Below are 14,106 nucleotides of genomic sequence, written 5' to 3' on the forward strand. Positions count from 1 at the left end.
TAAATGAATAAGAAAAAATGAATTAGTACAGTGCAAAATCTGAGAAAATGTTAACAAGTATAACATTATTGACATCTTTCCACAATTCACATGTAAATTTACAGGACCAGAATAAATGAGAGCAAGTTTCAGGATGTGATTCACAAAGGGAACAATTTAAATCTATATGTCACTCTTTAACTTCTGAAAGAAATGTTTCACTGGATAGAATCTGTGGATCAACTTAAAGGACTTAAACTCTTTCACCTGATTTTTTAGAAGGAACTTTTGCGGTAAGGACCAAACTTTCTTCCAGTCAATATCACTAACTAAATTATTATTATATATATAAATATATATAATAATAATAAGTCAATATCACTAACAAGATTAATATATATATATATATATATATATATATATATATATATATGTCAATATCACTAACAAGGTTATTATAAATATATATATAATAAGTCAATAACACTAACAAATTAACTCCAATAAAATCTTGCTGCCGGAGTAGATGTTTAATAATCTGACTCTGGGTCAGTTTACACGTTTAATCTCCTAAATATATATATATATATTAAAATGCTGCATTGAGCCCCCTGCTGGGCCACCGGTAACACGACAATGCAGATGTTGTTTTATTAACTTTTATGAAATGAACAGTGTCGTTAATATGATTTAAACTAAAGTTAAATACTGTTGAACATGTTTAAATGATTCTGTTGTTAACGGGTCAACAGACAATCTCAGTATTTGGCAGGAAGACACAGCAGCAATCCGAGCTGCCAACACTCTCCTGGATCACTATTTAGCAAGGGGGAGAAAGGCTAGGCTCGACGGTTGAAACGTCACTTCCTGTCTCCACAGTAGGTCATCATGTAGAATAAAGAATATTGGTCACTTTACATTAAAAAGCAGGTTTATTTTAGAATATTTTTCTCCAAAGTTCAACGTCTACTAAGAAGCATAAAGCAGGGTTACATTTTTTTCCAAAATGTATTTATTGACATGTTCATCTGGTACTTTGTGTTGTTTTCAAAGATGATTATGGACTCAATATTAAACAGAACGAAGCAGTTATTTTAAAATAAATCACTGTTAAAGTCACATTGGGTTTGTTGATCTGATTCCAGGTCAGATCTTCATGTGTGTCCATTAACAAACAAACATTTACAGTCTCAACCTGAAGACCACAGTGGGGGAGGGGGGGTTCCTCAGCAGAGGGTGTGACATCACTACGTGGCTCTGCTCTTGGCGGCGGGCTCTGTCTCATACTCAATCTCCACGTAAGCTCGCTTCTTCCTCGCCACTGTGCCATTGGCTGGAGACTTTCCTTTAGACTTGGAGGCCTTCGTCTTCGTCTCCACCTCCACCTCCACCTCCATCTCCTCCTCACTGGACTCCTCCTCTTCCTCGTCTTGGTCCTCCTCGTCGCTGCTCGTCTTAAGTTTGTTCATGTCCTGAGAGGAGAAACAAAAACATCTTTTAGATTCAAGCTGAACATCTTCACACATTCCTGGTTTCACCTTATTTAACACGCGTCCTTACAGTCGTCTTCACTTGTTAATAAACTAAACTAACGGTTAGTGCCGGCCCTGAGAACATCCGTTACCGTATGCTGAAAAATCAGTAGTTATTGATTGATTAATTGACTAATCAACTTTATTAATAAATCGTTGCTGATCTACTTTGGAGTTAATTGTTACCTCGAAGTCGCTGAGGTCGCTCCCCTCCTCCACTTCATCTTCTGCTAAGAACTCTCTCTTCCCGACGTCCTGCAGACACAAAGGAGACACGTTGACATCAGACCACTACGCTGGAGGAAGAGTCCTCTCTGACTACACACACATCCTCTCTGACTACACACATATACTGTATAACTACACACACATATACTGTCTGACTACACACACATCCTCTCTGACTATACACATATACTGTCTGACTACACACACATCCTCTCTGACTACACACATATACTGTATAACTACACACACATATACTGTCTGACTACACACACATCCTCTCTGACTATACACATATACTGTCTGACTACACACACATCCTCTCTGACTACACACATATACTGTATAACTACACACACATATACTGTCTGACTACACACACATCCTCTCTGACTATACACATATACTGTCTGACTACACACACATCCTCTCTGACTACACACATATACTGTATAACTACACACACATATACTGTCTGACTACACACACATCCTCTCTGACTACACACATATACTGTATAACTACACACACATATACTGTCTGACTACACACACATCCTCTCTGACTATACACATATACTGTCTGACTACACACACATCCTCTCTGACTACACACATATACTGTATAACTACAGATATACTGTATGATGAAAGCAGCCTTCATCACCTCGTCATCCTCCTCTTCCTCCCCCTCCTCCTCCTCCTCCGACTCGCTCTCTTCGTCCTGCTGCTCCAGAGCTCTGTCGAAGGCGTGGACCGGGAAGTTATAGATGTCTCCGTACTGAAACAAAAACATTTTAATACTTTATTGTTCTATTCTAGTGAACTATGGCTGTATTCAACAACGCCTACTGCACACAGTACTACTGAGGACTATACAGTACACTACACACAGTACTACTGAGGACTATACAGTATACTACACACAGTACTACTGAGGACTATACAGTATACTACACACAGTACTACTGAGGACTGTATACAGTATACTACACACAGTACTACTGACGACAGTACGCAGTATACTACATGCAGTATACTACGTACAGTACTACTGACGACAGTACGCAGTATACTACATACAGTACTACTGACGACAGTACGCAGTATACTACGTACAGTACTACTGACGACAGTACGCAGTATACTACACACAGTACTACTGACGACTGTATTCAGTATCCAGTATCCAGTACATACTTCATTCCTCAGCAGTATGAAACAGTTAAAGTGATTTATTTCTAGTATGCTAGACCACTCTTTTATGGAGGACCACAAGAGTCACGTAAATAATAATAAAGCCTTTAATTGATTAATTGATGTAGAAGTAATGAAGGTGTTTGGTGTCGTACCGTTCCCTGTTTCAGTCTCTCAAGAAGCTCCTTCTCGATGGCGTTATCCAGCTGAGCAGCGATCAGAGCTTTCTCCTGCAGACAACACCGGATAATACAACGGGTTAATATAACACGTTAATATAACACGTTAATGTTTGGGTGTAATCATATGAAGAGTTAACGGCTCACCTCTTTCCTCTTCTCTCTCCTCTCCACCTTCCTGCTGAGAGGAACCAGCTTCCTCCTGAAAACACAGAGAACAGTCACACTCTGAAGGAGATCTGTTGCTGACTGATCAACACTGTTGTTGACGGATCAACACTGTTGCTGACTGATCAACACTGTTGCTGACTGATCAACACTGTTGTTGACGGATCAACACTGTTGCTGACTGATCAACACTGTTGCTGACTGATCAACACTGTTGTTGACGGATCAACACTGTTGCTGACGGATCAATACTGATGTTGACGGATCAACACTTTTGTTGACGGATCAACACTGTTGCTGACTGATCAACACTGTTGTTGACGGATCAATACTGATGTTGACGGATCAATACTGATGTTGACGGATCAACACTGTTGCTGACGGATCAACACTGTTGCTGACGGATCAACACTGTTGCTGACGGATCAATACTGATGTTGACGGATCAACACTGTTGTTGACGGATCAATACTGATGTTGACGGATCAACACTGTTGCTGACGGATCAACACTGTTGCTGACGGATCAATACTGATGTTGACGGATCAACACTGTTGCTGACTGATCAACACTGTTGCTGACGGATCAATACTGATGTTGACGGATCAACACTGTTGCTGACTGATCAACACTGTTGCTGACGGATCAATACTGATGTTGACGGATCAACACTGTTGTTGACGGATCAACACTGTTGCTGACTGATCAACACTGTTGCTGACTGATCAACACTGTTGTTGACGGATCAACACTGTTGTTGTGTTCATGCTCATTTTAATTCATTTATTTTTATACTTGTTTATATAATAGTAATATAATATAATATATATAATTGTTTTCATAATAGTAATTTACAGTTCGTAATTACAAAAGTTGATAAAAACCCATTTTTAAGTAATGAGCTTAGAAACAAACAAAATAAGTACACGAGAGAAAATAACATCAGCATTAGAAATTCAAATCAATTAAATTGAATAGAAAATATTAATAATAATAATAATAATAATAATAATAATAAAAATAATACAAATAAAATAAATAAAAATGTTAAAAAGGGTTGGGGGGGGGTGCAGAGATATCACAATATCATTTCCATGGGCCCACACATGAAGGCGTCCGTCTTCACATGTAAGGTCACTTCCAGACATGTTAATGTGCATGCGTGCTAACCCGTGTGTTCCTACAGCATGTAGCTATAACTCTCCTTCTGTCAGAGTCCATCTCTTCTCAAAAACAACCTCCATATTCCTTATTTATGATATATACATAAACACTGTATATGATATATATAATGAAACTTTTATCATTCAACCTATACTACAATATATTTTACATTCTATACTCTGTTGCTGTACTATATAATTATATTTCACCTTATATCCCATAATACATTATGTTAATAAGTTATATTGTCTTATTATATAATATTCTACTAATCACACCACTGTGTCTCTTTATCTTTTCATTTTGAGTTGAACTTTTCTTGTATAGTTTTATTTCTATTATTATTTTATATACTTCCAATTCTGTATATTTTAAGTGGACTTATTTCTGTTCTCGTGCTGCAACAGCTGAATTTTACACTTTATTGTCTTCTCAGAGCTTCTTCCTGCTCAGTACAGTAACTTCCTACTCCCTGCTCCCTGCAGTAGTATTCTGTAGTAGCGTGCCGTATACCAGCCGTACTTACTGTCTCTTGAGGACCAGTTTGCGCATGCGGATCAGGTACTGAGTGATTTTGGTGAAACGTTGTTTGCATTTGTGTCGGAGGAATCGAGGCCAGTAGATCAAGTTCTCATCGATCTGTTCCAGAGCTTTCTCGTAGTTCTTACTGAGCTTCACCTGCACACACACATAAATATAGATTCAATGTGAGACACACACAAGTGAAAACGTACATTTGTTAGAAGAAGTCGGTGTATTTGTCGAACATAAAAACAGGACTTCTTAAAGTTCTTCATTTGATCAAATTAAATGTCTTTGAATGTTTGTTATTTTACAGAGAATCTACATTAATATTAAATTAAATAAACAGTTAAATGCTTCAGGAAACCCTTTCTCTTGCCATGGGAGAGGACAAATATGCTGCTTTATGACAATGTATGTATATATTTATTATTGGAAATCAATTAACAATACAACACTTCAATACAAGCTAGTCTGACCTGTGTAGGGACCTGCCATTTCTGGTGGCAGAGACAGTCACTTCATGAACTCAGTAACACGATCCTTGACTCTGATCTCAGTCCTCACTGGTTACAGTAACATTTCACCCAGAGGTGTGAAAATCACACAGAACAAAACCAGAGGAATGTTCTTTGTTCCTCCTCTTTCTTCTCATCTGCTCATCTCTCCTGACGTGTGAGAGGTGAGCTGCTGCACTCTCTCTGCTCTTCACCTCCTGACCCAAGCTGACCAGCTGCTGGAGGTGAGCCACAGCTCCTCTTTCTACTCATCCTCCTCAACAAGCTGACCAGCTGCTGGAGGTGAGCCACAGCTCCTCTTTCTACTCATCCTCCTCAACAAGCTGACCTGCTGGAGGTGAGTTGCTGTGCTCCAGACCGGAAGCAGCTCTGCTCTCTGATTCTATGTCCTGTTAGGAAACAGACATAGCCACAAGGAACCAAACGGCAGACGACGCGAGTGCTCTGCCCTTTTCACCAGCTAACTTCAAGCTATCAAGCAAAGAAGTTAGCACCAAACTAACAGCAAAGACGACCTCTTTGACTTGGAACCACAACTTCAACACATGGAATCACAAACCCTTTTCTTCCATGGATTGGTAACGTACTGGGCCTTAGCATTAGCAATCGCACACGGCTGAGCAAGACTGTTCAACTTTGATTTCTAGAAAGTACTTGTATTGATTTGGTTTAATGTTATTCATTGAGTTTGACTGTGTTGATTTATCTGTATTTGATTTTTGGGTAACTGGCTTCGCCGCATCTGATGTGTTTAGTTTATGCTTCACATAGACAAGGTTTTGCATGCAACTAACCATCTTTTCTAACCCACTGCATATCTAACACACATTAAGATCACATACAGAAACTGTGAATTAGTTAAACATAAACATACAGCTTCAGATAATCTTAACCCCCACATCACCCCCCTCTCTGTCCTTCTTGAGGAAGAACAAAGAGGTCATGTGATGACATGCTGATGGCCATCTTTCATTCCGCCATCTTTGATTCAGCCATTTTTGTAGTTTTACAGTGCCCGCCATTTTGTTTGTAGGCCATACAGACATTTTGAGACAAGAACCCATCTTGTTTCCCCCCCCTCTCTCTCTTACACACACACACACACACACACACACACACACACACACACACACACACACACACACACACACACACACACACACACACACACACACACACACACACACACACACACACACACACACACACACACACACACACACACACACACACACACACACACACACACTGTGTTTGGTTTGTTGAGTTTAGTTATTTAGTTAGATTAATATTGTGTTTTAAACCTTTATTATCTTGTAAATAAATGTTTGTGGAATATACATGCTGGTCTGTTTAATGTTGCACAAGAGTGAATACTGCCAACCTCTGAACCTCTGCTATGTCAAGAACTCCGATATCCTTCAACCTTTACTATCTATTTTGGTTATAGTTATTAATTTAATTATTAATCAACATTCCAAATTGATAGTTTAGCATATATAATGAGACTATATTAACGTTTTGGTCATTGGTCCCTGATTCCAGGGTGGTGCCCCGTTTATTATTAATGTTTATTGATAATCTTTATTAATATTAATAATTATATTATTATTTATTAATTAATTTGCTAATAACCAAAACCTACCAAAGTAGAACCCCTACACCTGGTTGGTACGATGGATTCATCAGGTTTTACAGGATCTTCACTCTAAATTTAAAACCTAAAAATTGCATTTCAAGCACCTTTGTGTGAACTCTGCATTCAGTAACATATAATTAAAGTTAACGTAGAGTCAGAAACGGATGAAGTGAAACACGGTTAACTGTGAACTGAATGAAGCTCACCTTCTCCCACATCCTGGCAGGAAACGCTGCTCTCTCGATCACCTTCATGTAGAGGAAACACTGACCTGCAGCAGGACACAACATCATTAATGAAGTCATTAACTACGGTACTTATTCCTGAACTGTTCGTAGTAGGGGTGGAAAAAATATCAATACTGTATCGATTTGTAATTAATAGTTTACAGGTAAAAATGAACTCAGTCAGTACTTTATTTAATTAACAAAGAGATGAGTAGAGCTGTGATGTCGGATGGTACAGTCACTGTGATAAAGGCAAACAAAAGTTAACTTTCTTTACTCAGATTTTATGCATATGGTGGTGTGTTCTTTATACCATGACACTTTTCCTAAAGGAAAATTGGATTTTCAGACTTTTACTCAAACATATATCAGTCTTTTTCAGACATATTTCAGCCTTTTTTCCTGACATATTTCAGACATGTTTTTGGACTTTTATTCAAACATATATCAGTCTTTTTCCGGACATAATTCGGACTTTTGTTTGAATATATTTCTGCCTTTTACTGACATATTTCAGCCTTTTTTGGGCCATATTTCAGACATACGTTGGCATTTTTTTCTGACCTATATTTCAGACGTTTTTTGGACATAATTCGGCATTTAAAAAAAAAAAGCTTTTGGGCTTTTTTATGACTTTCTTTGAGCCTTTGTTCGGACTTATTTTCGGACACATTTTGTCCTTTTTTAGAAGTTAGCATGCAGCTTTAGCTCTGCTCTGTCTAGCTCTGCTTTTCCTGTCAATGTGTGAAACCCAAAGTGTTTCCATCCTTTACTGGATGTGTAGTGTTTACCACGCTGGATTTATCATGTGAGGCTGCAGGTCGTATCCACGCTGACCCTCCAACGTTTTAGACTCCCTGAGGTTTGTTTTGGTTGACGGATACGGAACGGATATGACATCACGTTACTCAGACTACCACAATAAAAGCGGTAGCTTTCTTCTATATCATTCAGAAAAGCAAAATCATCAGAAGCACCTTGCTCTGGTGTATAATCCCTCCTGATGTTATTAAAGTGTTGATGTTGGCGTGTAGAGCGTTTACCTTTCTCCTCTCTGATGGTGGCGTACTGGCTGTTGGCCAGCGGGCAGGACGAGCGGTTACACAACCCGGTGATGTTGTATTCATTGCGACAGAAGCTCTGACTCTTTGTCCTGGACACACACAGAGAACACAAGATATCAGAGAAGTTCACACGGCTAATTTTGTTCCTTTTAGTTTCATATCCATCAATCTAAAAGTCAACCATGAACAGAATCACAGGTTATTAAGAGTTCAGGAAAAACTGATGAACTCTGTGTCTCAAATAAAATGAGAATACATTACGTCTCTTTACACACATACATCTACTACACTCCTGTTTATAGTTTATTCATTTTGCAATTACTGTACAACCATCTACCACAAGTACATGTCTTTATACTTCTTTTTATATGCATTTAATGAGCGTTGTTGTTGGACGGAGCCGGAGATCCACTGCTTCTCTGTAATTGTCGTGGACATGACGATAAATAACTTGACGTATAAACAAACATTCACGCTACTATACAACTATCTCACTGAATGACTGAATAACTGAATGAATAAGAAGCAGGTTAAGTTTCACACTTACTTGACTTTAAAGGAGCAGAACTGTTTGTTCCCAATAATGTCCCAGATCACCTGCAGGAAGCACATTCAACACATTACAGACACTCACTGAGTTTCATTAGGAAAATAATAATAATAATTCACATAATATTCACACTTTAATGTGACTTTTTAAAATATATATTTAAAGCTGACTCTACAAAACACATCAACTGAGAAAGAAATATGATGTAAATATACTGTATGAATAAGAAATGTCAATAAATTGTACATTAACAGAGGATGATGGTGTTTAACATATTCCCGAAATTAAGTTCTCATACGACTCTGCCAATATGTGTGTTCACACATGTTCTTAAAGTTGTATATGTTTACAGAGAAGCCAGACAACCTTAAAACATGTGTTTTTTTAAGGGAGTCTGGCGTCACATTTGACAAGAACAAACTGGGTCCACTCAACAGTTAGCTTAGTGTTCAGCTATAGAAGACCATTTGTCAGAGTCATAAACTGTACATAAACAGAGGATGATGGTGTTTAACATAATGCCGAATTTAAGTTCTCATACGACTCTACCAATATGTGTGTTGACCCATGTTCTTAAAGTTGTACATGTTTACAGAGAAGCCAGACAACCTTAAAACATGTGTTTTTTAAACGGAGTCTGGCGTCATGAACAAACCGTCTCTACCTGGCTCAGAGTCCGTTATATCTCTGATTAAAACATCATATTTCTACACGTATATAGTTAGTTAAGATAACTAGTGTTTAGCAGCTGCTGTAGCTACTAAACAACATCAGTATTTAATAGAAACTAACTCTGATTCATCAGCTGTTTGATAGTTAGCGGTGAGCTAACACGTTAGCATGCAGACTCAGAGCTCATCAGTCTCATTAAAACACATTTAACAAACTCACGTCGTCGTGTTGCATCTTGAGTTCCTCACAGAGTTGCTTGCAGCTTCTCCTCCACCAGACTCCGGTTGGTTTTAGTGATATTTAGTGAGTTATTGTGACGTTATGAAGCAGTTTGTTTCTGTCTCTGGAGCCACATGGAGAGTCAGGGAGCAGCCATGGAGGAGATCTCGCACAGTGACGTCAGACAATACGTGAAGAAGTATCGCGATACTTCAAACTGGAAACGTTTTATCATTATCTTTACTTAGTTCAGTACAGTACAAAAAAAAAAGCAGTAAATATATTTCACAGTATAAAAATATAAAAATAAATTTTACAACAAATAAAAAGAGAAAAAACAAAAAAGGAAAAACATCAGGGTCTGTTGGGGTCTAGGTATCATCTTTCTATGTGCTATCACTCCTTTTTTCATAGAATAGAATAGAATAGAAAGCATTATTGTCATTGTATTAAATACAACGAGATTCACAGTTTGCCACTTCTGGTCAGTGCTTTAAAACAAATACTAAACGAGGCAGATAAAACATATAACAGGTAAAACACACAGTTATAAAGCAAATAAAATCATCCCCCCCCCCCCAGCACACCACAGCGTAGAAAAGGACGCTGGCGACCACAGATTGGTAGAAAATCTGCAGGACATTTTAGGCAAAAAAATAAATCTGTCTGGAGCCACAAGTTTTTTTGCCTAAAATGTTTCTTTTGGTGGTAAAGGTTGCTGACCCCTGAGTTAAGAGTATAATATAATGTTTTTTGTTATCGTTGATTATTTTATTGTGGAGCTGGTGTCCGGTTCAGGGTCAGACGGGCTGAGGCGCAGAGCGTAACAAGGTGAGGGCTGCACCTTTCACAGAGGTTCCGTGAATGCACCAATCATCATACTCATGAACCAGAAAGATCACACCTTTGATATGGCGCTGACGCTTCTTCTCCCGCCTCCACACCTCTCTGACTGACGGTGTCACCTTTTATTATTACTATCATCTTCCATTATCTGTTCATTATGATCAGGTTAAACAGACTAAACAGCTCAACATCATCTCGTGTGTTTGTATTAGGATTTAACAGCCAGCAGAGCAGAGTTTAGTTCTCTATCTGGAGAGGTGCATTGTGGGAGTTACTGCTGTATACTGAAGCAGCAGCGACACGCGGCGGTGAGGAGGAGAACTGCAGTCCTATAATACACAGACACTATATTCATATTCTAATGTGATTCTTTCTTAAATTAATATTCTGTAACGCGTCGTGTTGTTAACCATCACACACCAAATAAATATAAATATAAATATAAATATAAATGTAAATGTAAATGTAAATATAAATATAAATGTAAATGTAAATATTAATATTAATATTAATATCACAGTTAGTCCCAACTACAACTTCACTAATAACAGGCTGTTTTCTATTTAGCTGGACTGTATTTAGAACCTTTACTTTTTTAAAAGTACTAATACCACACTATAAAAATACTCTGTTACAGTAAAGGTACTAATACCACACTATAAAAAATACTCTGTTACAGTAAAGGTACTAATACCACACTATAAAAAATACTCTGTTACAGTAAAGGTACTAATACCACACTATAAAAAATACTCTGTTACAGTAAAGGTACTAATACCACACTATAAAAATACTCTGTTGCAGTAGAAGTACTAATACCACACTATAAACAATACGCTGTTACAGTAAAGGTACTAATACCACACTATAAAAATACTCTGTTGCAGTGGAAGTACTAATACCACACTATAAAAAATACTCTGTTACAGTAAAGGTACTAATACCACACTGTGAAAATACTCTGTTACAGTAACAAGTTACAATATATAGTTACTATATTATATACATATATATATATACATATATATATATACATATATACTATATATGTATATATATATATGTATATATACACTGTATATATTCTTCATTTATAAGATGAGATAACTCAACAAAACCTTATTCACCTCTGGATCTGAAATTCCAGGAATAAAACAATATTTATCTGACTGTAGGATTCTGTATAATCAGTCAGAAATATATAAATACTTCACCATATTTCTTTGTATTTATCTTGATATATTTTTGCTGTTATTATTGAGTTGTTAAAACATTTCTACATGATGTATTAATTTATCAGACTGGCATGTTATCTGATTTTTGTTTCTGACATTTTGAAATAATCATCAGATGATATTTAATATAACCACAGTGAGCATGTTTGTTTAGATGGATTATTATTATTATTATGTCCACCAATAAATTAATAAACATTCATCGCTAAGAATCCTGTTTGTTTTTCTTTGTTAACTTGATTGATGTGTTTGAGTTCGTCTCTCAGCGTCGTCTCCTCTGACCTGAAGCTCCTCTTGTTGTTCTTGTTGTGACGTCTCTTGAAAAGTTCATCAGCTTTAAGTCTAAAAGCAGAAAGAAGTGACGGACTCGGGAGTGAAAAAACAGAGAACTGGTTTATTTTAGTAAATAGTGTGAGCTCTTCACTGCTGTACAACACTGGCATCTGTAGTTGGCACTCTTTAAAGGGACAATCCACCCAGAAACACAACTCACACACATCCTGTCATCACCTCCTGCTACGAGCTGCTGTCGGCTCCGCTAGCAGGACCACTTCCATTGTTTTTCATTAGTTTTGATATTTTCTGCTCAATAACTCCAAAAACAGCAGCAGCAGCCTTCTGGGACACACGGTACAAAATCAAACGGGAAATCAACAAAAACAGAGAAATCAAACGAAAAGGCACCGAAAAGCCACAACGGACAGAAGTCAGCCGAACAACTGAAAACTACACGACATGCAACTCACATCGATTTACACTGAGAGCTATAGAGGCATGCAAAAACAACACTGCTCTGAACAGGGCTGATCGACAGCACACACACACACACACACACACACACACACATTCTCTCACACACACACACTCACACACTACAGATCAATGTTTCTCTGTAAAATACGAACGGCGTGTCGGCTCCTGAACACATCACGGAGGCTGAAGATCCACCCAGACCCTGGTCTTTGCCCCCCCCTCCACCACCCAGGAGTCTGACTACGGCCCATCATCACCTGGTTCATCCAGCCTGAAGCCAGGTGCATTGTGGGTATCCATGATAACTTTAATAACGGCAGCAGAGACTAAATCAAAGGACACCAGCTGGTTTGTCTCCTCCTGGATGTGAGCGGAGATTACAGAGACAGCAGACGGAGCGGGACGACCAGGTGAGGAGATCAAACACACTTCTACCTGAAACAAAGAAACGACATCATCTGCTCCGCTTCAACTGGAAATATGTTTCACATATGATCACTCAATTATTAGTTCTGATTTATTAAATCCTCTCTGGCTGCTCTCTGATTGTTCTCTGATTGTTCTCAACAGATCCTTTTATATCTGAAAGAAACGAGACGCGTTCTACAATCAGAACACGACGGGGGGGAGGGGTTCCGACATGAAACTGTGTGTTCTAGAATGTTCTAGTCTCAGGTGTTCTAGAATGTTCTAGTCTCAGGTGTTCTAGAATGTTCTAGTCTCAGGTGCTCTAGAATGTTCTAGTCTCAGGTGTTCTAGAATGTTCTAGTCTCAGGTGCTCTAGAATGTTCTAGTCTCAGGTGTTCTAGAATGTTCTAGAATGTGTAGCTGTGTATTTTAGGTTCTAGAACAGTGGTGGAATGTGGTGATATGAACGAGATCTTCTAGAGTCCCAGCTTCCAGACGGAGAACGCACGCAGTCCAAACAAACAGATTTCAAAATAAGAGTCTCTGTCTTGCTAGAACCTAAAGATGAAAGTAAAACGTGCTCGTCCTTCAGAAAAACGGTTGTATATAAACATTTGACGAGACATCTGGATGAGATTAGATACAGAAAAATCAAACGGATTCATGAATGTTGTTTAAAATGGTTCTAGAATCAGAACTTTAAATCTGAGTCAAATGTTCCGGGACTCACACCGCAGCCTGGGACCGGGAGTCTCCACGTTCTAGAATCTGAAGCCGTCAATTAACGAATAACAAACGTGTTCCTGCTTCAACCACACCGAGGGCTCTAAACGGGTTGCACACACACGATGTGACGGAACACGTTCCACAGAATCCAACGACAGATAACAGAGTCGGAACAAGAGTTCTCCAAAACAGAACAAAATGTTCTAGAAGTCACAACACAGCCTGAGACCGAGCGTGTTCTAGAACCAGAACGTGTTCCAGAACCAGAATGTGTTCCAGAACCA

The 14,106-nt window shown here is 38.3% G+C and overlaps 1 protein-coding gene, 1 long non-coding RNA gene and 1 other non-coding gene across 3 annotated transcripts; 1 reads left to right on the forward strand and 2 right to left on the reverse strand.

Moving 5' to 3' along the window:
* Positions 1–892: 892 nt before the first annotated feature.
* On the reverse strand, positions 893–10,032 carry mak16 (MAK16 homolog (S. cerevisiae)). The gene is made up of 10 exons (XM_037778854.1): positions 9,855–10,032; positions 8,961–9,010; positions 8,393–8,502; positions 7,329–7,393; positions 4,970–5,121; positions 3,259–3,313; positions 3,088–3,162; positions 2,403–2,516; positions 1,698–1,766; positions 893–1,451 (listed from the first exon to the last, which is right to left on the reverse strand). The coding sequence occupies exons 1-10, from the start codon at positions 9,867–9,869 to the stop codon at positions 1,227–1,229; spliced, it is 930 nt and encodes a 309-aa protein (XP_037634782.1). The 5' UTR covers positions 9,870–10,032; the 3' UTR covers positions 893–1,226.
* Positions 10,033–10,652: 620 nt separating this feature from the next.
* On the reverse strand, positions 10,653–10,753 carry LOC119493693. The gene has a single exon (XR_005208018.1). It is a non-coding gene; the product is annotated as a small nucleolar RNA U13 (small nucleolar RNA).
* A 2,509-nt stretch (positions 10,754–13,262) lies between these two features.
* LOC119492911 lies at positions 13,263–13,678 on the forward strand. The gene is made up of 2 exons (XR_005207872.1): positions 13,263–13,388; positions 13,489–13,678. It is a non-coding gene; the product is annotated as an uncharacterized LOC119492911 (long non-coding RNA).
* The last annotated feature ends 428 nt before the right edge of the window (positions 13,679–14,106 follow it).

This window comes from Sebastes umbrosus, chromosome 8 (genome assembly GCF_015220745.1).
Source record: "Sebastes umbrosus isolate fSebUmb1 chromosome 8, fSebUmb1.pri, whole genome shotgun sequence".
Lineage (NCBI taxonomy): Eukaryota > Metazoa > Chordata > Actinopteri > Perciformes > Sebastidae > Sebastes > Sebastes umbrosus.